Below are 27,467 nucleotides of genomic sequence, written 5' to 3' on the forward strand. Positions count from 1 at the left end.
GCGCATGCTGAGCAGATATGGATGTGCACCAGGTAGTATCTGATAAGAAAGAGAACATAACTTGGATAAAGGAGGTGCTGTAACACATACTCCCTTTGACTCATTTAAACTGGATTCAGAATAGTGATTTCACGGGAAGACGATGCATCGCCCCTGTCCTGGGTTTATAGTGTGTCTTGGCACACACACTGTTGAAAAGTGTGTATGTGTCTGAGTGCATTCACAGGAACAACTCTTCTTAGATCGGACCAGTGTTAAAAAGAAACAGAAGGATTCTTGAATCTTAGTGCGCCATGATTCTCTTCCAAATCAGTAAAACTGTTAGCGTTTTACTAAAGTCTTCATACAGTGGGGAACTTTTACACATTTTGTCACACTTGCAGCAGCCATTTTTGTTGTGTATTTTATTGGGATTGCATGCCGTTGTGGGTAGGCGTTTCCTCAATGACGACTAGGAAGCAGGTAAGAGATGATGGGAAGATAAAAAGAGCTAAAAACAAGACAATCCTGGGAGAAAACATGCTAGAAAATTCAAATGACTGGGAGCAGAGGCTCACTTTTCAGCAGGACAACAACTTTAAACATGCGGCTAGAGATGATGGTTAGAACAAAGCATAGCCATGTTCAGCTAAAGCGCTAATAGCATAGCTAATTGGCTAATTAACTTTTGCCAACTTTCAGCTGAATAAAGTTCAGCATCTATGCCAAATTACCAGTAATAATCACCATATTTAGATCATTGACCAGGCACATCTCTGTTCAATAAATCACTTATAAAGCTGCACTGTCAGCAGAAGGGTTAGATGCTGTTTGACAAATCCTGAAAAAAGTTTTTTGGATTCCGCTGTTTTTGTCTCGCGGCTAGAGCAGAGAGATTTTTATTTTGTATTAAAACAAGCTGTTTGAACCAGTGTGAATCTTTAATTTAGTCATTGTTTGGAATTGAGAAAAAAGACAAAACTCATTACCACTCCTGCACGCAGCTCCAGCTCTGCAGCATCGCAGCGCAACGTGGTCGTTCTAATTGTTTGAGTCTTCAAAGCGGCAGCTAAGCCTGTGTTTGTCTTTGGTGAATCAGGCAAGGGCAACTAATAGACTGTGATCAACACCAGCTTGGTGTGATACACTGGGGTTTGGCTTGATTAATAATAGAGTGTGCCAAGTAAACACAGGCTCACTTTGCAGATTTATCAAGACTTCAAATATCCTCTGGCAACTGGGTGAGGGGCGGGGAGATGACGAGCAGAAAGCAAAACTTATAGTTTTGTGTCCAAACAACAGAGATTAGATTCCTCTGGTTGGTGCGTTTCACCGTGGGACTCGAATCAAGAAGCCGATCCAAACCCCACAGCTGAACAGCGAAGTGATGCCAAACCGTTTGAAGTACCTTTGGTGCCTAGTAAAAAAAAAAAAAAACATTTGCGTAGAAAGAGAAAAAAAAGAAGATTGGATTCTTGATTTGTGCTTCGCTTCCTTGCTACACTTATTTTTCTGTTCAGCTTTTTTTTTGTTCCTGTAATATTGACATATCTGTATAGGTTGTTGGTCATTATTTCTTCAACCAATTTCTTTCATTCAAAGCGTTGGATCAAATAAAGAGGAATTCTTGGTGATTCCTCTATTAAGATAATCCAGACTACAGGACTTAGCCTGTATTGGCCATGGAAGACTGATAACTTTGTGTCTCGTGTTAATTTTGGACTACGTACCAATTAGAAAAAGTTATGGTTATTTAGATTTCAGGTGAAATTTCAGGACGAACCTAAAGTGCACTATAACTTTTACATGTAAACTCTATACAACCTCAACATCATTAATCCAGTCGTTGTGTCCTTGCATGAACAACACAGGCTTAATTTCGTCTTCATGGTCGACAGGGCTCCATCTCATTGAGGTCACATCACGAGGAAACATCTGCTGGAGCCTGGAGAACCTCCGGTGGAGTGGCCCGCACCTTCTCCAGACCAGAGAACCTCTGGGCTCAGCCGAGTTGGTGTGTAGAGGCCCGTAACTCTGTACCTCAGAACCTCAACGACCCGGAGGTCGCTCAAGTCATTGAGAAAGCGGGATGGCATGCCTCAGCAGACAGCAAGTCGACTTGTGAACAGCATGAGAGGCTGTTGTCAAAATGTAATTAATGCTCAAAAGCGGGACTGACATGTTTTGTTGTTTTGTTGCACCCTCCACTGGTGTTGGTTGGCTTTTGTTTAAATACGTTGTTGGACAAGGAAACCACAACTGCAGGCTTGTCCTGAAATGCCCTCCTTCCATGAAAGGATCTCATTGTAGCCTAAACTTTTTACATTTTCCATAGAATTTGCCCGAAAGCCAAATATTCCTAACTTTTCTGAGTAGTATTCAAAAATTCATTTGTTGACTTCTTCACACATTTTTGTGAAATGTGTTAAGATTACATAGATATACATTTGTAGCTAATTTTCTTTAAAATTTTTAGTAGTAGTATAGTGTGGCAGAATTCATCGTCTTGCTGAAGGACCACATGATGACTAATTTTCAGTTTCCTGAAAGTCCAGGAAACTGAGCTTCCAGTTAAAGTCCCAGTAGAGCTAATCAAACTCCATATGTTTATGAAGTTAAGGCTAAAAAAAAATGCATCTTTTTCAGGCGTCGCTTTTTGAACAACTGGCTGGCTTATCAGTCATTGTCTAATGGTTGTTAAGAGTTTTGTAACAATAAGAGTTGTAGATTTCTTTTCCATCCTGCTCACTTTCCAAGATAAAAAAAAACTTATTTTTTTCCACAAATCTGAAGACTGTTTAAGAGAAACAAGCCCTGCGTCAAAACATAAACGTGACCCAGCTAAACAGAAAGTCTGGGATTAATAGTTAGATGTTTTGAGAAACAACTTAAACAGTAAAGCATACGTTAAAAAAAAGGCTTACTTTTAGAGTAGTTACAGGGCTAAAAGTCGTTTTTGTTCTCCACTGAATAAATAAAGTTAATCACAGGTTGGATTCTCTAAGGGTTTTTACCAAAGGTCCCGACAGGAGTGGAGAGCTCTGTGTGTGTGTGTGTGTGTGTCTGGGTTAAACTCTGCATCTAGAGGCCGACCAACAACAGTAAGCACTTTGGACAAAAACATTTCAGTTTCATCTGTTTATGGTTAATGTCTCAGTTATATGTTACAAAGGATTGCCTCAGAAAAATCCATGACTAAGTTGCCGAGGATATGTCACCGTTTCACGCCATCTGCCAACGATTTTGAAAAATGCCAACAAATGAGATCATAACATCGCCTGAGCTCACCGAGCAATTAATGTCAAACCTCTTCACGCAGCTTTACAACCAAAATACATTCCGATTCTTTTCTTTTTTATTCGTTCCCCCCGCTCTCAGTTTCAGATGATAGATTGGTGCGATGAGAATTGCGAGACACGTCCCTTTCGTCTTCTCAGTGTGTGTGTGAGAGAGAGGGAGAGCGGGTGAGTCACGGAGTTGGGAAGGTTTGGAAATAAACCCAGGCAGTCCGAGCTTATTAACAGCGACGAGAAGAAGTGGGTGGGTTGGGGGGAGGAGGAGGGCGTAAGGACACAAGGCCCAGAACGAACTGTAATGAGACGGAATGGAGATGATGAAAGATGAGCATATCCTGTTGCGACTGCATGAACCTCCAATAACCTTCAGACCCCCAAACGGGCAAAACATTTTATGAAACGGCCTGGGGTGGAACAAAGTGATCATTCTCCTGACTGCCACGTAGAGAGAAATATTAGGAACGGACGATGTTGTGCACGAGAACGATTTAAAAAAAAGGAAAATCGGACGATTTTTGTGTAACAATGAAAAACATGCAATTACATAACATGGCTACTGGAAAGTTGTCAATGTACGGGTATAGAGAAGCCAGTTGTTTGGAATAAATGTAAGCTGTGGGAACAGCTTCTACTCTTCCATGTCTCTGAGGTTTTCAAGGTAAACTAGGAACAAAAAGCTTTGACCTCAACTTGTTATATTAAAACTTCTAAACTGTTTGACGCGTCTGACGCTTCTCCACAGTCCTTGAACGTAAGCCAGGCGCGCGAAACGCTAGGTGTAGAGCAAAATGCCAAGCGCCTGTATTCAAAGTAGGGTAACGAGTCAAACTTGAAGCGTAGGATGTGTTTTTGACGTGCATAACGCGTTTGGTGTGAACGCACCATAAAACCATTTCGGAAGCTAAAAGAGTTCAGAGTGCTGACCAGGCAATGTGAATTCCTGCATACGGCCCAGAAAGCAGCAGATACCACATAAAATCACTGAACAGGCTGAGAACTGAGTAGCTCAGTTCTGTAACTCTTTATCACGGTGATGTAATGTTGCACTTCAGAATTGCTTTGCATTTTGCCAAGTTTATCACACCCACATTTAAAACCATCAGTCATTTTAAAGATAAGCTGAGGACACACAAAAAGCTGTTTGTTTTTTAAATAATGACTTCATTTATTAAGGAAAACAAGAAACTAAACTCAATTCTGATCTATATGGAGAAAAAGTATCTGCCAGTAAATCAAAATAACCAATTTTGTCACCGAGGGCAACAGGTCAGATGATTATGGTTGAATATTCTCCGTCAGGACTTTCTGGTAGAAGCACATAACTCATGGTTTTACTAACTAGGTGAGTCACCCAGTTGCTGTACCACTAAAGCAGCTCCAGACTCATTACCAGCTTCATGTTACCGTGGTGTTCTCTCTCTCAAATGCTTTTTAGTTCACATCAAATGTAGCAAGATGCATTTATCTCATCAGTCCTTAAAATATTTTACCAAAAGTCATGGGAATCATCAAGGCGGTTTTTGGAAGTGGTTTTGTCTTTGAACTCTCACATTCGATCCCATTTCTGCTCATTGTTGTCGAGTTATGATGACGATTTAACAGCGGAATTATATTTATATCTACTGAACTCTCTCCGATGTTAAAGTTTGTTTATGATCCAAAAAGAAAAAAAGAAACAGGAAATTCGCAAGTGGGCGACTCTACTTCCTCCAGTTTAACATTACAAAAAGCTGAAACATGATAATTACACCAACTTTTTTTTCTTTCTTTTTTTACAACATAACTGTTCATCACTCAACTATATGGTTTTAAAATTGTGAAAAGGAAAACTAACCTTGCGGTCCTCCTTAAACAGCTCTGCTGCTGTGGTGAAGTGAGGCACGGCGTTTTTACAGTGTGGACACCCTGAAGGGAACGAAACAGGCAGGATAAAGTTACAGCTCATACCTATAGATTTATAAAATGTTATTGACATTTAGGGGTTAAACGGAAAATCAGTGAGGAAATAATGTTTCCCATATAAATACATTTGTTGCCATATAGACTCGAGCATTCCTCATTGTTGGCAAATAAACCAAACACCAGCTCTCTGGCTACACCCTGCACTCGTTATTCATGCACTAAATCAGCAAACATTTTATAGGAATCTCACAAACGTCCAAAAAGGTGGAGGGAAATATAATCAGTTGCACATTAAATCACATAAAATATACAATAATCAGGAGGCTTTCTTTGGATTCCAGCAACAAAATGCAAACCCGGTGTGTTTCTCTAACAGCCCGTTTGCTAATAACACGTCTTCTGCCTTCAGCTTGACATTCTGTGGGCACGGCTCGTTTGTTTTGTTCTCTCCTTGTTAATGTCAAGTACGCAGATCTTCTCTTCTGTTCATTATCATCAAACTGTCAGAAATGTTAAGAGGTGAAATAAAAGCGAGGACGCATCTTGAGGAGAGTATTATATATGTCAACAGGCAGTTTGACATAAAAGCTTTTTGCGTGGAGAGGTAGGAGTAAATTACCCATCCAGTCAGCACACGACAGACAGGCATTTAAAATACTTTCACATTAATGGAAATGTACACAGTTTGCCGCTTTAAGTTATAAAAGAGCCAAATATTTCTGTAAAGTCCACTTAAATGATTTTTTTTAGGTATAAATCTGAAGTAATATACATGTTTACATTGAGTTGTTAAAAGCTTGTAGTCGGTAAACTCATTCACAGAGGTCAATAAATGGAGATATAAGGAACATATGTATATGTAGTGGGGTGCAGCAGAACTGATAAACTAGGAAATTAATAATTTTTTTAAAATATTCACTATTTCTCTTTTAAAGAATTTATCACTATTATATTTTTAGGTTTTAAAAAATAAAGACCAAAACTTTTGCAAAAAGAGGACGGGTACATTTTCTTCCGTGGGTTGCTATGCTAAGCATAGTTTTCAAACTGAGAAAAAGAAAACTGGATCTACACATTTCTTATTTTTAGCCAAAGATATTTAGAGCCTGCAGACGTTTCTCGTCTCTGAAATAAAAACGATGGCATTCAAAATACTAGGCAGAATTTATCCCGCAAATTAATTTGTTCAATCCAAATTTGATTTGGATCAGCGCTGACAGGATCTTTGTTTTATTGCTCATGTTGAGGTTTCTTTCTTTTTTTCACATGAGGTTATCAGTGGGTCTTTGAATGACTTTGGTTTTATTCTGAGAATCGTTTTATAATTTTACTTCAACACACAGCATGATGCTTTTTGTCAATAAATGTTAATTCTTTTAAACTAATCCACTTGCAAAATGACCCGTTTTTGTTTTACAAATTCCCAAAACTTTTACTTTACGAGAATCTTTACCTTCATTTACAAAATTTGACATTTTTGGCTTATTTCACAAAACATCTTTTGCCAATTATTTTCAGAATGAAAAAGCGTTTGCAAATAAAGCAAAAACGGATTTATCTGCAGGAGAGTAACAAGTTAATATCTCAGTCTATGCTTAGTTCATACAACAGCTTTAAAAAATGTAAATATGTTTGATTGACTGTGGTTTGGGTGGTTTTCTCCTTTTGCACTCCTTGATTCAGGCTTCACTTTTTTTTTTTTTACCCATAATGTCTTGATGAGACATCGTGGGTAAAAAAACAAACAAAAAAAACAACAAAAAGACATACAGTTTGTTCCATCTTAAAGTCTCGGAAAAATCTTAAGCAAGGTTTTATCCAAAATGACAGAAATAAACTTCCCCTTTAAGCTGCCATGTAAGTAACCATGCAGTGCGTTTAAATATGTATTTAAACACCAGATCAGCGTCACAGCTCACTAAACCAATATCAAATGATAACTTCAGACGTGACATTCACGTTTAATGTCAGCATCGCGATGATGAAACGACGCATCTGTTCTGCGCCGCTTGTGTTATTCTGTTAAGCTGCTGCAATAAATAACCTCTCAACAAAACAGGTTCTTTACTGAACTGTAAAAACAACTCAAAGGTCTTCTGTTAGTAGAAGCCCATATTCTAAATGCACTCATTTACCTGCCTTTTCCATGATCAGAATTAGCCTTCGTTCTTTTCATTTCGTGTGAAGACGCTGGCTGCAGAGGCGCATCAAACAGCTTACACGTTTAATGAATCAAACCGTTTTAATTAACTGACCGAGCCGTTACCAAGCAGATGGTCCCTAATGATCATTGGGCAAATAAAAACAAAGCCTTATCTTAATGCATAAGTGGCGCATAGAATGGCTCTTTTATTTTAGTGATGAGTTGCCTGAGGTCTAGAGACCTGTTTAATTATTGAGGCAAAAACATAAAATGAAGTGCTCAGTTTTTGGCTGGGAGAAGCAAATTATAGGTACAAACGTAGCTGCTGCGATGATCTACTGTTTGGGTTTTTAAGCTAATTTTTATCTTTTTTTGTTTCATAACCCACTTAGCGTAGAAGATGATTTACACAGTTTGTTTTTAACAAAAATAATGTTCGTTTTTATAAATGGCCACTTGTAGTCTAATTAGTCCATATAAGCTGGTTGGATTCGACATTAGAAACTATAAATACACACATCAGCTCAAGTTTGCTATAGATAAAACCTAAATAAACCAACAAAAAAAGCATCAGTACGTGACTAAAAATCATTTAAAAGGCTGAAATGATCTATTACTTTTCTAAAGCCAGCAGCAACGTCACTAACCAGAAATCAACAGCAAATATCGATGCTGTGCAGTTTACTTTATGACTGCGTCAAAGTAAAAAATAAAACATTACGAAGCACAACAACGAGAAAGACCAGCCTGCTCCACGTTGTTAATATCCTCATGATTGATATTAATGTCAATATTATCAAGTCATAGCAAATCCTTTTAATAGTCTCTGCCAACCGACGTCGATAAAATATCCGAATTGTAAGTATTCAGCAACCTGCTTTCGAACAAGCGGCAGATTAAACTCTTTGACTCTCAGTTAGGAAATAACTCAGAGAGCAGCCAAAACTGAGACTACGTTTAGTTTTTCAAAAACAATTATTAAACAAGGCTTGAGGTTTATTTAGTCTTCAGTAGATTTTGCAAACTACCCGCGAGTTAAAAAAAGGATCCCTTTCAGTGAAAGTGATCATCATTTTTACTCTTCTGCAACTTTTTCGCCTTGCGAAAGCATTCATACGCCTTGAACTTTCCCATTTTGTCCCATAAAGATCGAAAGTTTTAATAAGTTTCTTATTGGAATTTTATGTGATATATCATTATAAAACAGAGCATAATTATAAATCGTAAGAAAAAAATATATATGAAAGAAATCTAAAAAGTATGCATCAAGCCTCCTTGATCCAACATTTTATGTTATCTGCACAGCATGCTGCTGCCGCCACCATGCATCACCGTATTGCACAGGGTTACAAAAATAACCATTTTCATGTTGGCCAAAAAGTTGAAGCTGCAGCATTTAGTTTTTCTAAGAATTTTTTATTTTTTTTTTACATATTTGCTAAAACTGTCTCATACTTTTCTGTCATAATCCGTGAAAAGCTCCAAAAAACTGCCTCAGACACACGTTCAGTAAGAACAAAACAGCAAATTTAACCGTTGCTTTTCCAGATGTCGGCGCCGCAGACAGCTAGGTGATCACATACACCAGTAAAGCGTACAAGATTTCTGCTCTGCTTTTCAAACGTCGCTAACCTTGATTTATTAGCTCGCGTCTGCTGCGTTTCATCTGAACCTTAATCAAGAGAAGCCTGTGAACCAATCAGAACCCGGCGAGCAGGATGCAGGTGGCGTGGGCGGGCAGGCGTGACAGCGCGCCGATGCCGCTTGATGTGCATCTGGACTCTTCCTTTGTAGAAGCCAACACCAAAGAGCCGGCAGAGGAAGCAGCCCGGCCGGCCCGCCGCCTCCGACTTTGAAGTCCGAAAATCAGAAACAAAGCGCAAACAAATGCACAGAAGCATCATGCGTCTGTGAGAGGATTTTATGAATGGCTATTTTCTTTTTCTATCGTTTAAAAATGCTGTCCTTTCTTAACCTGCTGGTTTTTTCCTTTTTTGTTGTAGAAAGGATGAAGTGTTTGAATCTAATCACGGTCTTTTCCTGCAGTCAGGTTCATGTAATGTAATTACATTTTTGCAGATACAGATAAATCTCTCGGCAGCCGGCGAAGAAATTATTTCCTGTATCTCTTAAAATAAATTAATCCAGCCTTTAATTTTGGCACATTTTATTCAGCTCACAAACTGTCGTAAAATGACAGGCTGCCGGAGATTATTCTGCTAAAACAACGTAGTGAAATCTCAGATTTTTCCACCACATCAAAACGAGAATTCCTTTTAAAACATTAATAAAACAATGCTTTTATCTTAGGCTGCATGTTTGAAGGCAATTCTGGATTTCCTAGACAGCTAAAGGAGATTTCCAGTGTTATTTTTTTTTCATTTTTCAAGACCTTCCTGAAGCACTTATTAGAGACAGCCTTTTGAACTGTTGAATCCTGAAATCTATTCTCAGAAACGCGAGTCATTCCTTGTCCTCCCTGTGGATTAGGTGGAGCTGACATACGTGCTGCAGAGAGGTGAGACGCGTATGGACACCGGTTTAAAAACAGAACATGATCGCACCAAAAACACAGCTGCAATTCCACCCGATAAGTTTTCCAAATGTCAGGTTGTAGGAGAACGAACTTTTACTTCTGAATACATTATACCAAGCAGAGTTGAGAGAACTAAAAAACAAAAAGTAATAAAAATGTCTTACAGGGAGCATAAAACATGACCAAAGCATGCTTCTTCTTCTTCAGAGCTTCTCTGAAATCCTCTGAGCCAAGATGGCTGACACTGGAGGGCCTGTCCTCCCAAGACTGCTCTGGTGGCGGAGGAGCCTGGGGACTGCGGAGATAAAAGCAGCTCATGAAATACCGTCAAGAGAGCAACAGTCCTGTTTTAATGTGTTAGTAAGTAGTCTGTTAGCAGATGTACAGTAACAAAGCAAATCAAGATTTTAAATGAGTATTTTGTACATTTTTTTTAGGTTATCTTAAGTCTAATATTTAAATGTACTTGACATTAAAAAAACAACAGAAATAGAAGATGTATGTAATGGGGCAAATATTTTCACAACACCAGAAAGTTTGATTGAGGGGTGTTTAGAAATGACACACAAAAAAACTACTGACATTTATGTTTTCAACTATTTTTAAGATGATTATTTCTACACCCATTATATTAAAGAGGGTTTTTGCAGGTTTCCTGACACATTTAAGACCAGTATGAAGAAAATTTAAGACCTGCATCATGACAGAAATGTAAAAAATTGTATATTTTATATTGTAGTGCCAAGTTGTTGTTACTTCCCAGAATGCACCTGGCCTGGCAACAGAAGTGAGCCAGTGGCTAATACAACTGCAGATAATTTACACTTACCAATAATAGATGTAGAAAAAGCTAGCTAGGGTTAGCAAGAGTTTATTAGCAACTAACTAGCGGCAGCCTCAACCGCCTTGAGTCTAAGAGTGCAACTCAAACTTTGTGGCCTGACAGAAAAATCTCATGAGAAAAACAAACTGCGTAGCATAAATGAGATAAAGCAGTCCTGCCAGGACAAACGTAAGACGTGTGATTATTTAAGGCCAACTCTCAGACCTTCATTTGGACACATGAACTTGAGGATTTTTAAGGACACACATTCAAACCACAGTTTCACTCCAGGAGCGACTTAACTCTTAAAAGTTTGTGATAATATAACAAGAGACGCCTTAAAGAAACAAGTTGGCATTTCCAGCGTTTTAATGAGTGCAACTATTGCCATTATCATTTTATGACAAACGCAACAGATAATGTGTTTGTTACGCCTGCACCAACCGGACACGGAGTGTCGGTGCCGGCTACGTCGGCGCATTTCACACCGACCCCTTAAAAGCCGAGGCTCGACTCGGAACACGCGTCCATTAGACAAAAGGTGAAGAGCGACGTCTCGCTAAGTGTGTCGAGCCAGTGACTCACTTGTGCATGAACTCGATGATCTTGTCTTTGCTTCGGAGGTGTGGGAGCGTGTACTTCTCTTCCCCTTTCTCAAAGTACTTCACGGTGGGGAAACCGGAGATCTTGAAGCGATCTCCCACAGCCTTGTGCACCGTGGTGTCGACTGCCGCCAGCACGCCGGGGCTCTGCGGAGGAGAAGCAACATCCGAGTCAAATCATCCCTATTAGACGTCTGCTGCAGGGACTGAAAGCAGTATTGGTCATTTAGTACAGTAGGCTGGAGCTGCAGTAGGATTTGCAGAAGATAAATAGCAGCAACAGAAATACAAGGAGTGGAAATGCAGTAGACGTTACGCAAATGATGCAAGTGCAAGAACGGAAAGAAATGTCAACGATAGCTTCATGTTCTGGACGCCGGTTTGACTAAGATTAATTCAAAGTCAGACACAGATTGAAGAACAGATAGAGGAATAATGAGATATTTTATAGAAGCAGCAAGCAAATTTTTACGATAACCAGCTCGGTGTGACGCCGCGCGGAGCAAAGCAATGCATCTACAATTAGTGGAAAGGAAATTTGCTTCAAGAATACAAATCAACAGAAAACGAAGCAAACTGTAGGAGGAGGAGGCAATTGTTATTTTTACAAAACAATGAAAGTAAAAATAGAGCAGTGCAATTTTCCATAACTTATGTTAACATGTTACCACTTAGGCAGGTTGAGTTGCAACAGACTCAAAGCTTAGTTGTAACATTTGCAAAAAATGCTGTATATGAATGGAGGAAATCCATGTACAGGTGAAAGATAAACACCGACTCAATCGTCTATTTTTCCTCTTTTAGCAATTTGTTACGGAGTGATGATCAGTAACTCCGGTTTTTTTTAATCTTCTCCAAAGCAGGAACTCTTTTCTGCTCGTCTCCATGAACTTGAGAGGGAGTTGTCTGGAAACGTTTATTTAGACACGATGTCAAAGCGACTGGACGTCCACCACGCTCCAACCAATGACACAAAAGCTCTGTGTGACAACAAACCGCTGGTCACTTTATATTAGGACACGTTCTATCATATTTTCATTTATTACTTTTTTTCTTCTTTGCTACATCTGTTTGCACTGTGCTGGTTTTCTCCCCACCCTCCCAGGAGGACGACGCTCATCTGGCCGTGAATGTTCTGGGGAAAATTGTCGGAATTCTCCGCGTCTGCATCGCGTTTTGAGATGACGCTTTATGCTGCCTGTGTTTTCAATGCTCACTCTTACTTTCACCTCACAGATTTCAAAACCACTTCTGTGAATTCTCCACTTCAGCTGTATCGTTTCAGCTAGTCTGGCATGAACGGCGCTTCCCTTCAAGACCTCCATTTTAAACTCCTGGGGCCTCGTGTAAGAAGCCAGCTGGTAGTTTGAAAGCAAACGCATAAAATCCGTGTGGGGCTCATCGTGACATGTAGTCACAAAGCTTCACATGACTGTACTTCCTACAGTGACTTAAAAAAAGTGAATGTTTTTACATTCACTTTTACGGGCGACTGTGGCTCTGCAGGTAGGGTAGTCGTCTTGCGATCGGAAAGTTGTAGGTTTGATTCCAGCTTCCTGCTGCCATGTGTCGATGTGCCCCTGTGCAAGGCACTCAACCCTAAATTGCCTACCGAGCTGCGTATCGGTGTATAAATGTGTGAGCGTTTGTGCGTGCGAATGGGTGAATGTGACTCTAGTGTAAAGCGCTTTGAGTGGTCAAAAATGATTGGATAAAGCGCTATATAAGTTCAGTCCATTTACCATTTACCTTTTAAATGTAAAGTGGAAAGGAAAGACCAAAGCTAAAAGTCTGTGTTGCCTATAGCAACAGCCCCAAAAACCTTGAACGATCTGGAGAAGACGTGTGGAGAAGTAGCGATAAAACCGCAGGAAGAACCGACAGGAAGAGGAAGAACCGACTATAAGAAACAAAAGGTCTGTGCACCAAATGTTCACTTCTATTTTCCCACTGGTATTAAAATACTTATTTAATGTAATAAAATGCTTAATTACTTAAAAGTTACACAGTGTGATCTTCTGGATGTTTTTTTTTTAGATCGTCTCTCACAGTTGAGGTGCACCTACGATAAAAATGAGACGTCTCCGCTCTTTATAAGTGGTGAAACTTGAAAAATCTGTGTTACATTAAATGCTCATTATCCCCTCTGTATTAGTTTGAATCTAAAGTTTCAACTTCTAAATGCGCGAAGCCGACACAGAAATACCCCCTAAAAGTGTGCTTCTACAAAGTGCTTACTAAAGGGTGTCACCCAGGGGGAGGGTGAATATAAAAGCACACCACACTTTTCAGAATTTCTTCTAAAAAAGGCAAAAGAATAGAAAATTGATGAATAATTTCCTTTTTGTTTCACAGTATTGATGGAATAGATCAACATGTTGTAACAAAATCCCAACGAAATTCATTCCAGTTTTGCACTGGGAGAAAATCTGGAAAGATTCAAAGGACATATAACGCTGAAGGCCTGTTGAGTAAAGAAAGGAAGCCTGAGTGATAAATTAAGCATTTCAAGCTGTGCAGCTCTGCAAATGTTTTCACACATAGTACACTCAAAATGAAGGTGAAACCAAATTTCAAAGTACAGCCCAACACATTCAAAGCAAGAAAATAAAAAAATTAAAAAACTGAGTTATACACTGGATTCTAAGAGCTCAGGGTGAGAGCAGCTCCTCTCCATTAATATTAGATAATAGGCAGGACTTTGCTATTGACCTCCAGGGCTGGGCACAGAGCCACAACGACAAAGGCCAAGCGTGGGGCAGAGCAGCGCTCAGGGATGAGGTCAACAGGCTGGACCGACCTCCGCAGGCCCGGCCCCAGGTTTGGGAGTGTGAGGTTTAAACGGAAAACAGTGGGAGAGAGAGTGAGAGAGTGAGAGAGAGGACCACACCCGACTAATCAGAAACATCCAGAACCGGGCTGCTGCACCGACCCAACGTGTCACCTGACAGCAGCCAACAACCGCAGGCGAAGGAGACGGGCCAATCACAATCTGTTCGTGAGGCGCAGCTACGTCAGGCAAGTCGGGATGCGGAGTGCGAAGGACAAAACGCTCACGGACAAGCATGCAGCTCGCATGTAAACAGAGTTCCAGAAACTTACATCTGTGGCTTTGTTGAGCACTTCGGCCGCGTCGTCATACTCTGGCTTCATTTTCTTGCAGTGGCCGCACCCTGCAGGATCCCAGAGAACACACGTTACGGCCAAACAGATGGGTTTCGTTCAGCTGGAGCATTAATCAATGAGGTTACAGTAAACAACAGAGCTTCGGGAACAAAACCTTTGCGCTAGTCAGTCACACACGTGAAAGAATCTAAAGGAACTATTTCTTAATTTGAAACGACAACAACAACGAAGAACAAAATCCTACCAAGTAACTTTGGTCTAGATTCAATTGCAAATATCCTAGACAATTGAAATTAGACTAAATTAACTTGCAAGCAGAATAGAATAATGTGAATTCATACAAATTATTTTTTTGAGTTGATGCTTTTGTTTAGTTTAGTTTTTTGTAAATCTCTATTTTTTAAATACATTTATGGGATAAAAGGGCATGTATAAGATTTTATTTCATCTTTCTGCTGCCTTTCATTTCATTGATTTGTATTTTTTTTCCTATTGTATATAATAGTTTAGTTTTTAATGAGATAAATAACATTTCTAATTTTTCAGCAAGACACAGGAGCTTGTTTTAAGCAAATTATTCCTCAATATTAATGAAAAAGAAACAATAAACGATCAATCTCCCAACAGAACAAGCATTTTGTCATAAAAGTGTAAATATTACTTAAAGCAAGCTTCTATTGCTGAGAAGTTACTTTTAAGTTAGTTTTGTCTTATTTAAGTGTACTAAGATATTCGCATTAGAAACTAGACAAATACTTAGTAAGACGTTTTGTGTTTTTGCAGCGTAAGATACTGTAAAGAATCAGGTGCATGTCTGATTAGAAACGATAAAAGAATTTAAAAAAAATCAATTTACATTTTCAGCCACCTGAATCGTCTCCAGTCATGTCCAACAGCAGACAGGATGGATTAGACAGCAAGTAAACAATCTGACATTAATGTTTACGTGTAAGAAGCAGGAAGTAAGGCCTCATGCTGATTCACCAATCAAATCAAAGTTTCGTCGCAGCCCCTCTGAATAGTAATTGCAGTGGTGAAGTGAGTAATTTCCCCCCCTCTGAAACTCTTTATAATGCCATATCTAATCAATGCAGCTATGTCTTCTTAAAAACATCTCTTTCTGTCAGGGAAGTTTAATGATGAGATTTCTGCTCATGTATATGAGAAAGGAATATCTCTGGCAAACCCAACGGGTCTTGGAGCCCAGATTTTGTCGTGCATTTTTTAAGGGACGGGGGCGGTTCGGTGATTTGACACTACAGCTAGCTTCATGGAGAGCTGAGATTTGGGTGGGAACGAGGGGATTGATGGGGGACGGGAGGCAGAGACGGTGTGACAGATGACTTGATCTGAAAAGCTTTCTGTCGCCCAGGCCCAGACACTTCAATCCATCCAAGTCTACAACTTCATCTGCATGATGACAGGAAACACCACTGAGCAGCGATTCAAAAATACTACTGGAGAAATATGTTTTCTAGTGCTTTTATTAGTGTTATTTTGGACCACTCCAGTCCTAACAACCAGACATGCCTCAATCAGAAATATTCAATCCCCTCGCCTAGAGACGCTGCAGCAATGTGGATGGAAAATAATGACAAATTGCTAGAAACCTTTTTAACAATTTAGCTCTTACTTCACAAACAAAATTGAGCAGATAATAAGCCTGAGTCATCACATTTTACCATATTTTTCAGGCTTCTTTTCACAGCCAAGTGAAACTTTTTGCGACTAATACTCAAAAGAAAATTACAATATTCATACAATTAGAAATCCGGTTGATTAGACGTCACAAAATGAATGCGATTGGAGCTTTTCGGGGCTCTTGCTATGCACTGTTGGTCAGCTGGCTGCAAGAGTGCTCCACCAAATAAAGCAAATGTGGCCGTTTTAAAATTTTTGTCAAGAAAAACTGACTAAATATTATTAATACCAACCTTTGTTATTAATAAACATTATCAGAAGGGTGTATTAGTGCGACTCTATACAGACAAGAAATGAGGAAAAAAATGTGCAACTCGCATGAAAGCTGTGGATAATTACTTGTAGCGCCGCTGCTGCTGCATCTCTGTCCTTGCCTTGCTTATATACAGCTGTAATTATGAACATTTATATTATTGTAGCAGAGGCAGAGCTAATTATTGGTTTTAATAAAATTGCATAATTACAAAAATGTATGCGATACCGTCAAAGCGAGTTTATTATCCAGTGAGTCGTACCGACCCGTGTTTAACAGGAAAACCATTAAATCTGGAAATGGGGAATAAAGAAAAAATTTTTTAATTATACATTCCTCTAAAAGAATGTAGAAGAAGAAAAAAACGGACTCATTTGCAAAACAAATGAGTCTAGCTTTTAGAGATCTACACTCGCTGGCCATTTTATAAGGTACAGCTTTATAGTTCCAGGTTTAATTCCCTTTCATCTACAGAACTACCTCAATTCTTTGTGGAACAGCTTGAACAAAGCGCCAGACCCATTTGGTCCATGCTGACGTCGTGATATGAGTCACCTGGGCACCAACTCTTTCCATCCCACCGCAGAAATGTGCTCCATTAGGTTGAGATTTATTGTCTGCGGAAGCTTTTGATTTACAGAAAACCCAACGTCTTTGCCAATTTTGCCATTTTTCCAGACTGCAATTGTCCAATTCTGGTGAACTGTATCATCAACTTCCTGTCCCTAACTCCCCTGAGCAGTGGTGTGTGTGTGTGTGTGCGTGTGTGTGTGATCTTCTAATGCTGTGGCTTTATCGCCTCTGATGTGTCTTTACATTGAGAGAGGGGTTTCTGAATACCTTGGATAGGGCCTTGCATCTAACATATCTTTAAATAAAAACACATTTTTTAAATATATAGATTGCCCAGAAAGAAACGCAGCAGAAAGAACAAAACAAACTTTTTCTGAACTTGCTAAATTGCCCTTGTCATAACGGTTCAGGAAGTCCTTTCTTCAGTATAATAAGCAGAGCCGGTGGAGGCTATAAATCAAGAGTAATGCACGTTGTGGCAAAGAAAAGCTGTGTCTCTTTAAACTAAGCCTCTGAGGTGTTTGATTGTGCAGAGTGTGTTGAGGCTCAGCAGAGATGCAAAGTGATTCAGAGGGCTTTTTTTTTTTTTAAGGCCCTTCAAAATGATGAGCAAGAGAGAAAACACAAATGTCCGTCCTTTGCTCTGTGTCAGGCCTGCTCTGCATTCGGAACAGGCGGCGCGTCGGTGCGTGCTCAGCAGGGGGGCGGGGTGTGTGTGAGACGTACTGCTGATTCTGATTGAGTGGTGAGGAGATCAGAGTCAAAACAGTAAACATGCAAGCTCCGGAAAACAACGGAGGCGTTACAATAAAAAGGAGGTTCCACCGTTTTACAGGAGGTGTTGGGAAAAGACGCAAGCTAAATGACAATTCCAAAAAAGCTTTTCTGCAGGTTTCACCAACTCAAATTTAAGACTTTTAAAGAACTTAACACCACCATGAATAAAATTTAAGAGCAGAAAATCACATTTTATATTGCAGTGCAAAGCATTTATTTTTGTTATTTTTTTGCCTAGATTACACGTAGCATCGTTCAGGTTGATGATAATTTACACTTTCCAATAATAGAAGCACAAAAAGCTAGCAAATTAGCTAGCAATGGTTTATTAGCAGCTAGTTAGCGGTAGCCTCAACCATTCTGAGTCACAGGATGCTCAGAAAATGTCTGCGACCGACTCAAGCTTTGCCTGACAGAAAAGTTGGTAGCACTTTATTTGAAGGGGTGTGCATAAGACTGACGTGACACTGTCATAAACATGACATAACACCTGTCATGAACATGAACGAGTCTTTATGAAGTTCTATGACTGCTGTCATAAAGTGTCATTCGGTAAATAATGACACTTTTAATGCAAAGTTGCTCTAAAAATTGCATTAAAAGTCCATTAAAAGTGCCAACTTTGCATGATTTTGTAAATAATGACAATTTAATGCAACATTGGCATTTTTAATGGAATTTCAATGCAACTAATAGAGCAACTTTGCATTAAAAGTGTCATTATTTACCGAATGACACTTCATGACAACAGTCATAAACATTCATAAAGACTCCTTTATGTTCATGACAGAAGATATGTCATGTTTATGACAGCGTCACGTCAGTCTTATGCACACCCCATCAAATAAAGTGCTACCAAAAAGTTTTACGATAAAAATTAACTATGTAGAAAGGAGGTTTCCCCCAGAAAACTTGCTAAGCCCGGCGCTCGGGGCACTGGGACAGTCATTCATCCAGCCGGCAGCCATGATTTTGAGTTAAAAAATGTTTAAGGAGGCCCAGTGATCAAACAATGCAGCTATAATTAGCTTTGAAACAACACTCAGTGCATCAATAACTCGGGCTGAAAGAAACTTTTGTTTTGGTCCAGAACACAATCGCCCACCCTCAGTGCACCGAACTGGAGGCCCACAAGAAGTTGCACGCAAAGCTCCCCTGCTGTGCATTTCAGAGGAGAGTGAAAACGGGCAGAAATGCAAGCCGATCGCGTCGGCCGGGAGAACATTAATCTCAATCTGACGGCAGAACCATCAAGACACTGCACCGAAGCAGCAAAACCGGGCAGCTACATGTCTGTGCCTCCATTAGAGAGAAACAAGAGATACGCAGCTCAATTGTGCGCACTAAATGTTTTGTCATGGTGTGTGAAATATGCATTCGATTTGCCGCCGGCACGCGCGCGCACAACTCGCGCGGATGCCGAGCACGCGCCAACAGTATTTGATGAAGCTCGTTTCAGCCGACTGCCCTTGATCTGAGCGTGTTTACGACTGGCTGCTGTTCCGGGGGAGAGTCGAGTGCAGCGGAGGCATCTGTGAAGCTGCGACACCGCAGCGGGAAAAGAGTGGAGCAATCTGCTCCCAGCATCGTTCAAACAGACACTCGCTCAAACACTTCTCTGCACATTTAGGCTAAAAATAGAGGAGAAAGGAAGAGATGGGAGGGAGAAAAGAAAATGCACCATGATTTTGGTCACCCTGTCAGTGACCTCTGGAAGCTGAAGTGATGTGATCATTTTGCTACACGCTAAACGGCCCTGGAAGGAAACCAGCGGTTTGTGGCGAAATGATTCTTCGTCTAAACACCAACAGCAGGAACCCATGATGCAAATATTTAGTTTTATCAGCAACAAATTTCCATTCTTACGTATTTTCTTTCCAAACAGTCATGATCTACGACTTAAACCAAAGCAAAGGGAGTGAGGACTAGTAGTGTGAGTGATATCTATTTATATTGAACATTATAACATGGTTTAATTTACACATTTTGATACGAGTCAGTGGGTAATATATCTAATTACATTGAGATAAGGGATTGAACAGAAAAGTAGCGATAAACTAAATATTTTGTTCTTGGTTCTGTATGCATACGTTTTTCTCTGTCCCACTGATTGCTCTTGTATTTTTAAAACCTGTTTGAAATAAACAAATAAAATAATTTTATAGATAAATTAGTTGCCATAAAACTCCCAGCCTCGTTCTTGCATTTACAGGACTTGTTAGTTTGACATCTGACCCCAATCTGTCCCCACCTGGACAATTCACAGAATTCAACTGCGATAATCAAGTGTTGATTTGGAACCAAAATCTCAACCAAAAGCAGGATCTGGAAGACAGTAGGGGCAAAAAATGTAAATAAAAAATCAGCACAGAAAATCTGGACACAGGAAACATGAAAAACAAAATGTTTTTTTTTAAACCATTTAATTTAGTAGTAAGTAGCGCTTCTGTAATAACTGAATCTAACATGTGAGGCCTAAAGATCAGTTTTCTGTACTTCAGTGGAAAAGTTTGATTTCTGAGTCGAGTTCATTGCTTTTAGAAGGAAGCCACCAAAAGCACAAAATGATATGTTAAAATGTCACAGTTTTTTCCCCAAATAAACTTGTTAGATCCTTGTTGAGGCTTGAACTGGTGTGGCTGTTTTTCGTTATGTGTCATTACAGGATAGAGACTGAAATATGCAGAGAAAGAACTGATGGTGGGGGGGCGAGGTGCAAGACTTGCGTAAAAGAAAAGATCATCCAGAAATAGCAGCATCATGATTAAGATGTTGTTGTCTAGCTTAATGTGGATTTCTTTATCAATAATTTATAGCTATATGTCACAACAAGAAGAATAGAAAGCTCCCCAACGAAGAGGAGGAGGAGGAGGAGGGTTTGATCAAAGTAAGTCGTGTCTGGAAGTTGAAAAAAGTCTGGCAGGGTCACAGAGTTCTGCGTAACAACAGTGTGTGGTGCCTGAATGGAAATGTAAAGCATGTGCAGAAACGACAAGCGGGCTTATATGAACCATATGGCGACAGCGAGGTGCAGGGATGTTGAGGGGTTCGTATGTGATGGATAGCGATTTCGCTCCGAATTCCCTGCGTTTGGTCTGGCTTTGAGTTTGTTTTCCTCCCCCCCATTTCCAATCCTTCCTTTGGTTCCTTTCTCCAACTTCAGAAACTCACATGACAGCGAAATGATGTTATCTGTGTGACTAAATAACAGCTGAACCCACGGGAAAACTGCACAAAGAATGTTTTCCATGGCAGGAAGGAGCGAGAAGCTCCTCTTGACTGGATGCTGCACATTTTTTACTGCTGAAAACATTCTCAAGATAATACTATGCACTCCGTTGCACAATGAGGGCTGCTGGTGGAGGGAAAGAAAAAGATGAGACAATTTTCAGACTGTCAAAAAGTTTAGCACAAAAGCAGGAGACGCTAAGCGTGGAGTTTTAAAGCACTAGACTTATCAAAAGGATGTCGATTCTTGGCTCTTTTATCCGTGTTGGCTTCCAATGAAGGAATGTTGAATATTTAACGACAGAAGAAGAGAGACTAGAGGTCATAGTGCAGTAGACTTCATTCGACTGGGGGACCAAAATTGCAACATGTTCAGTTGACGTGGTTTGCTTTCACTGCGTCACACGATCTAAACCCTTTGGAAAAACCTGTTCACCTCCTCGCCTGTGGTGGCGCTGCACCAAGAACCACTGAAGTAAACGACAGGAAAACTTCAGAAGACACGAGCGCAGCTTCCTTCTTCACAAAATGTAAACAACAATGGAGTGGGATCAAATTTCAGCGGTTGTAAGATTTCTCTTTCATCTTTGGGAAAAAGACCACAGACCACATTTCTCCCACTAGCGTTAGTCATAAACCAGCGGGTCAGAGTTCGCCTCTTTGGACAGCACTGGAGTTTGATTATGCGTTCACACCTCCCCAAAACAAACCAGACTTTCAAAGCAGACAAACTAGTTAGACAAAAGCGAACTAAACAGGGCTGGCGTGAATGCACACTGGGGGTGCATGAATGAATATATAATCATTTATAAAAACCATAGAATAAACCAGCGGGAGGACCAACTAAATGAGGCGTCCTTGTTTAAACGTGACTCCAGCTCTAACGCTCAAAACAAGGTAAACCCTGTGCTTACAAATAACTAAAGACTGCTTACAGTCCAAACAATTCTCACTACCATTAATTAACCCTTACAAGGCTAAATGTGTCACTGGTAACAGTTTTACAAGCCAACTTAACTCTGTGATGCTGTCTGAAAAATTCCTACAGTTTCTGGTAGGGGAGACGTTGCACTTTCCAGACAATATCAGGTTATTACGGTAATTTTGCCCCCAATTTGCAGCATGTTTTACTTCAGTTTAATCTGATTAAACAATCTTTTAATAGCCAGTCAATTGAAAAATAACTTGCTAGTTCCATTTGTTATGGAGAAATGGGCAAATATATTTATTCACAGGACATTTAAAGAACTTTGTACAATGAAAATAAGCAAAAATATTCAGGCGGAGATTTGAAACTTTGGCCTCAAAGGGTAAAAGTCCTTCCGGGGACAATCCAGTCCCTCGGTCAAAGAAGAACAACAACTGCTTTAGTGTTACAGAGCAAAACCCAGAGAGAGCCAGTAAATAAAGTGAAAGATGTTTCCTTGCGACTGATTTATTACTTTCCCACTAATGGGCAGTGCTTTTCTTTTTTTTCCCTTTCCTCCCTCTCTTCTTTGTGTCTTCATGCTGTATTACTCACAGGGGGCATAGAACATGATCAGGGCCGCAGGATGTTCCTCCAGGAAGCTGTCAAAGGACTCATCGGTCAGGTGGAAGACCGGCGAATCTGTCTCCGACCACGGCACCTCTGGAGTCTTTGGCTGCGGGGGCCGAGGGCTGCAACACCACGGGAAAGAAGACAGCATAAGGAAATGGACCGGAAGCCATTTTGCAAAGCAGATTAAATCCAGCTGGTCTTTTTTCTGTATGAACAAAATATGTATATATATGTATAAAAGAGAAAAAGAAAGGAATCAAACACAGCTGTAACCTACAATCCACCCAATGTGTCAAAACACCCCCCCCCCACACACACACACACACACACACACACACACACACACACACACACACACACAAACTAAGCAGCCCCACCTCGATGACAGGAACCAGAGCTGCAGCGCCAGAATTGAGTGGACAGTGATATAAACAATATACTCCATGAACAAGTACACAAATAAAACATTTTAAAAGAAAAAAAAATGGTTTTCTTCAAAAACCACAAGTGGCTGGACAGCATTTACAAACAAACGGGAGTTTGTTTGTAAATGCTACAAGAGTAACGTAACCGAAGCCCTCGAGTTCGACTGAGGAGTCCGTCTCACACTCAGCTCGGTCATCTGAGTGCTGGACAAATATTCCCCGCATCTAAATATTTGGAGCCAAATATCGACATTTTAAGCTGTTTAATAAACAAATTCAACATACAAGTTTATGAAACTTGATCACATAAAAAGTGGGAGGAAAAGTTCAAGGAATTGAGTTCTATTGAGTTTTGTTGGGGTTTTTTTCATGGAAAAAACTGACAAATGAAGCTGAAATATAAACTGGTATTCAGATGGGAGCTGCTTCCACTTTAATTACTCTCTAATTAAGCCAGACAAAAAAAAAGAAAAAAAGTCTGGAGGTATTTTCAGGGGTGACGTTTGCATTAGACTCAGCAAAAAGTCAAACAAGTTCTGAATCGGTCCACAATTGGGCTGGAAAAACAAAAGCGAATCAAAGAGGGGAAAAACTGGCTGAAGAGTCCAGAGGAGAAACGGCAGATCCACTGAGCGAGCTCAGCGACTGAAACCAGGCCGGGACGCGAGCTGAAGAAAACTGGGGGAAAAAATTTACAGTATGCTGTGAAGAAACTCGGAAAGTAGATGATTTGCTTTCCTAAATTCACAAACCTGAAAAGATTCACGAGGTCAAATGCAGAGAGATCAATTCAAGGAAATGGACACTTCATACATCCCAGAAGCAGAAAGTCAAGATCAACTTGTAGCAAAGTCACAGATAAAAGCAGAAGACAATGATCATTCTACGCTCCCAAAACGTGGATCACTACAGGTGAAAACAGTAACAAAGGAAGTGTCTGTTCTATTCACGGGTTAATCAAAATCCTTACTTATGAGTCCAAAAGTGAAAAAACAAGACAAGTCCTATCTTAATGTATCTGTTTTGTTTTTGCTACATTCTGATTTTTGCGCGCATTATTATGTTGTACTTGTCGTTACGTCTCAGGCGAGTGCCTTCAAGCGGTCGAATAATTTCTTGTATATAATTAGAAAGTAGGTTGAGTCATCAGCGGGAGCCAGTTATAACCCTGAGCCCACTGAAGTGAATCTTCACCAGTGCAGAGCGAGAGTCTGCATAGCGTAGCATGAGATTATGCAACGCTACCAGCAACGTGAGCGTTGTGATCCACATGTTTTTTTTTTGACAGAATAACTCAAAAAAGCGTAATTAATTCTGGTTTAGTTGCAGAAAAACCTGCATTTGCTACAGTAAAAGTAAAAATGAACAATTACCTGAAAATGTTAATTTAGCATAATCTATATAGCAATATTTTCCTCCATCATACGTAGATTTCACTTGTGATTTGTGGAAAATTAGACCTCTGCAGTAGCTGACAGACTAATACCTGGTTGCCTAATATGACTCAACGTAGAGACTCCATCGTGTAAAAACAAGAGTCTGGCATAATACAAGTCTAACAACACACAGAAGCATTCATCATCAACATAGTTTCAATTAGGAACTACATAACTTGTTACTAAGCTACACTGATTTGGCCCAGTAGAAAGCAGAGAAACTTGAGAAGGGAACTAAAATACGAAAATAAAACTAAACCGCTGAATATGATGTTTCGGGAAATTTAATCAAAACTTTGGGGAAGAGAGGAGGGAATGAAAACTAGAGGTGAAAAATAAGTGTTGTAAAAATCCTGTGAAGTTTATGAGTATAGTTTATATCAAACCCCCGGTTTCAGCTTGCTCTCATCTGCTGTATCTCCATGCAAAAAATAAAAAAATTTAAAAATCCTTTGAGATGACGAACCGCAAATGTGATGAGGTTTCAGAGAGGTCACATCTGTTCATATGCAAATGAATGATCTATTTTTAACAGGTGAGCTTCGGTGAATTCATCTGAAGGAATATCTTCACAGTGACAGAGGAATAATCACAGCCTTTTGGTTCAAAGTGGTCGAGTATTTCTTATCATGTAGCGATAACAGGAATCCACGCTTTTTCAACTTGAACCTTTACATTTCTAAGATGTTTTAAAATATAAAATACACGCTGGCTTTATGGCAGATATTTACACAGTGGGTTTTAAATATGGAAACTGGAAAAACTGGAAGGTGAGAGGTAGGTTAGTTTATTATATCCATGATTATTATCGAGTTAAATATGGTAGGATTTCTGTTAACTTCACTGTCGCATAGCCGAGGCATTTTCAGGCAATTCTGCTTATAAATAATTACAAGCAGAATTGTTTATAATTATAATGATCTAAAAAGTATTCGTTTAATACTTTTTAGAGTTAAAAAGTCTAGCTAGTGTACCTGTGTCACATTAGATGTGCTTCCATTGGACTTAAAATTGCAAAATTGAAATTACAAAACTAAATTTGCTTAATGGAAACACACCAAAAGAAAATGAAATAACTTATTGTGTGAACAAACATATTCACATGTGCTTTTCATTGCATTTGTTATTTAATGGAAACATCACAAAATGGTGTTTTTGTTTTCACATTAGTGAAAAATCTAAACATTTGTAACGACAACGTAGCCTCTAGGAAGGTTTCCAATGACGTTAAAACAGGAATTATATATATATTAGTTTCGCTTAAGAGAAGCAGAGCAATTATGAAAAATACCTGCTTTTTTTGTAATAAAGTTTTTTGCGCTATGATAAGGTGATTTTTTTTGGCTTTATCAAAATTTGCGTATTTTGCAAAATTAGATTAGCAACACTTTTTCGCATCACACAAGTCACGTGATCAACAACCAGATATTACTACAGGCGGAAATTACGAAGAATACGACAGGAAGTGGTAAGAGGATGAAGGCGCCTAATGTTTTAACAACTTGTCATGTGAACAAACTTATGTGATTTTTTTTAATTGCGCTTCTCATTTAATAGAAACACCGCGATTGCAAAATCCGACATCGGTGGAATATCGACAAAGTTATTCCGTACATTCGCCATGGAAACGTCGTTATTGTTGGCTGTAAAACCGTACTTTGCACCGGCTGGTTGCAGCTCCACGAACACCGCTGAGTTCTCTCTCCAGACAGAGACGAGGACTTACAGGCAGCGATTGTGAGAAAAGGTGGCAAAAAAAAAAAGTGAAAGAAGGTGTAGATTGATGAGAACATGACGAGGTGTGCCAGGGGAGTCGAGGCAAGAAAAGGTGTGATGAAGAGCGCAGGAGAGAAAAGAAGGTGATGACAGAAAGTCAAAGAGGGAGATTCGCTCAAGCTCCACGGAGTCGATTCTCTCTCCGACGCTGGGCTTTATTAGTTAAATTAGTAGACCATAAAACGGTTTCTAGTCTGAACTCTACATTTTCAGCAACTTCAAGGACACCTACTAAAAAAAAAACACTTAAAAAAAGCAGCTGGTTGAGTTATGAATCATACTCACTTCTTCAGCCAATCTGCTATATCCTTTGGGGTAGCGCCGTAGTTTTCATAGTGATGAAGGAATTTCCCCTTCCTGGAAGATAAGAAGATGACCACGGATACATTAAGTCAGCAGCTGAATAAATTTTACCCAATTCGTAAAAAAATGACTAATTACTGAATGAAGTTAGTTGCCACAATTCAAACCTCCTTTCCTGTAGTTTAAATAAGCCTGAAAAGCTTAACATGAATCCCTATGCTGGAAGTTTGCAGTTGCAAAGTGACAAAATGTGAAGAAACTCGAAGAAACTCCAGAAATAGTCTGACAATACAGACGGACGGTCCAGGCTTCTGATTAACCACCACGTATTAACAGCACCAAATTATGCACAGTTTCTGAAAATGACTTGCTTGATGCAAACAAAAAAAAAAAAGTCAGTGGCAAGCTTGCAATTTCTTCAGTGTTCCTACCAGCCGCTGAAATGTTTAACATAAGGAGGAATAATGTGCTCTTTCAGCATCACAATGAGAAGATAACTGTGAGAGTTCAGCACTGTTTGATCGCCGATGCTGTGTATGTTTTTTTTTTTAAAGCCAGCACTATAGTTCCTCAACTCTCTGTAGAATTTGCATAAAAATAAACTAAAATCAATGTGGACAAAAGATGACATCAAAGTTTATGGCTTTAAGTAAGTCAAACTCTGAATTTAGGGGGAGTTTTGAGATGCTTGGTATGCTTTTCATTGTATAGTAGTTTGCATTTTAAGCTTGAAGGTGCACTGAAGTAGAGGAAATGACAATATAGAACATTTAAAGTGAGATTAAGAGAGTTTCCTCACTAGGCCTGCAGCCAACGATTATTTTTAGTCATAATCGTTGGCTGCAATGGTTATGATAACGATTAGTCAGATTGTGACCAAAACGACTAAAATAATCATTTTGGTCTCAATCTATGACTAAATGTCTACTGAAACAAATAATTGACTGTACCGATTTTTATTCGATCATTCATCAGAATAATCCATTTTGACGATTAATCGAATAAAACATTTGTACGTTCAGCAGCTTTTTCATTTCACCTCATCTCA

At 39.5% G+C, this 27,467-nt stretch overlaps 1 protein-coding gene across 1 annotated transcript in view; it reads right to left on the bottom strand.

Moving 5' to 3' along the window:
- pdia5 (protein disulfide isomerase family A, member 5) overlaps positions 1 to 27,467 on the bottom strand; it is a 65,912-nt gene that overhangs the window by 6,301 nt on the left and 32,144 nt on the right. The window contains exons 10-15 of the mRNA XM_081600600.1: positions 26,402 to 26,473; positions 22,462 to 22,598; positions 14,384 to 14,454; positions 11,265 to 11,428; positions 10,021 to 10,151; positions 5,110 to 5,180 (exon numbers count right to left, since the gene is read on the bottom strand). Coding sequence (XP_081456726.1) covers positions 5,110 to 5,180; positions 10,021 to 10,151; positions 11,265 to 11,428; positions 14,384 to 14,454; positions 22,462 to 22,598; positions 26,402 to 26,473 — 646 coding nt within the window. The remainder of the gene's footprint in view (positions 1 to 5,109; positions 5,181 to 10,020; positions 10,152 to 11,264; positions 11,429 to 14,383; positions 14,455 to 22,461; positions 22,599 to 26,401; positions 26,474 to 27,467) is intronic.

The sequence above is a fragment of the Poecilia reticulata genome, chromosome 2 (assembly GCF_904066995.2).
Source record: "Poecilia reticulata chromosome 2, P_reticulata-male-v2, whole genome shotgun sequence".
NCBI classification, from domain to species: domain Eukaryota; kingdom Metazoa; phylum Chordata; class Actinopteri; order Cyprinodontiformes; family Poeciliidae; genus Poecilia; species Poecilia reticulata.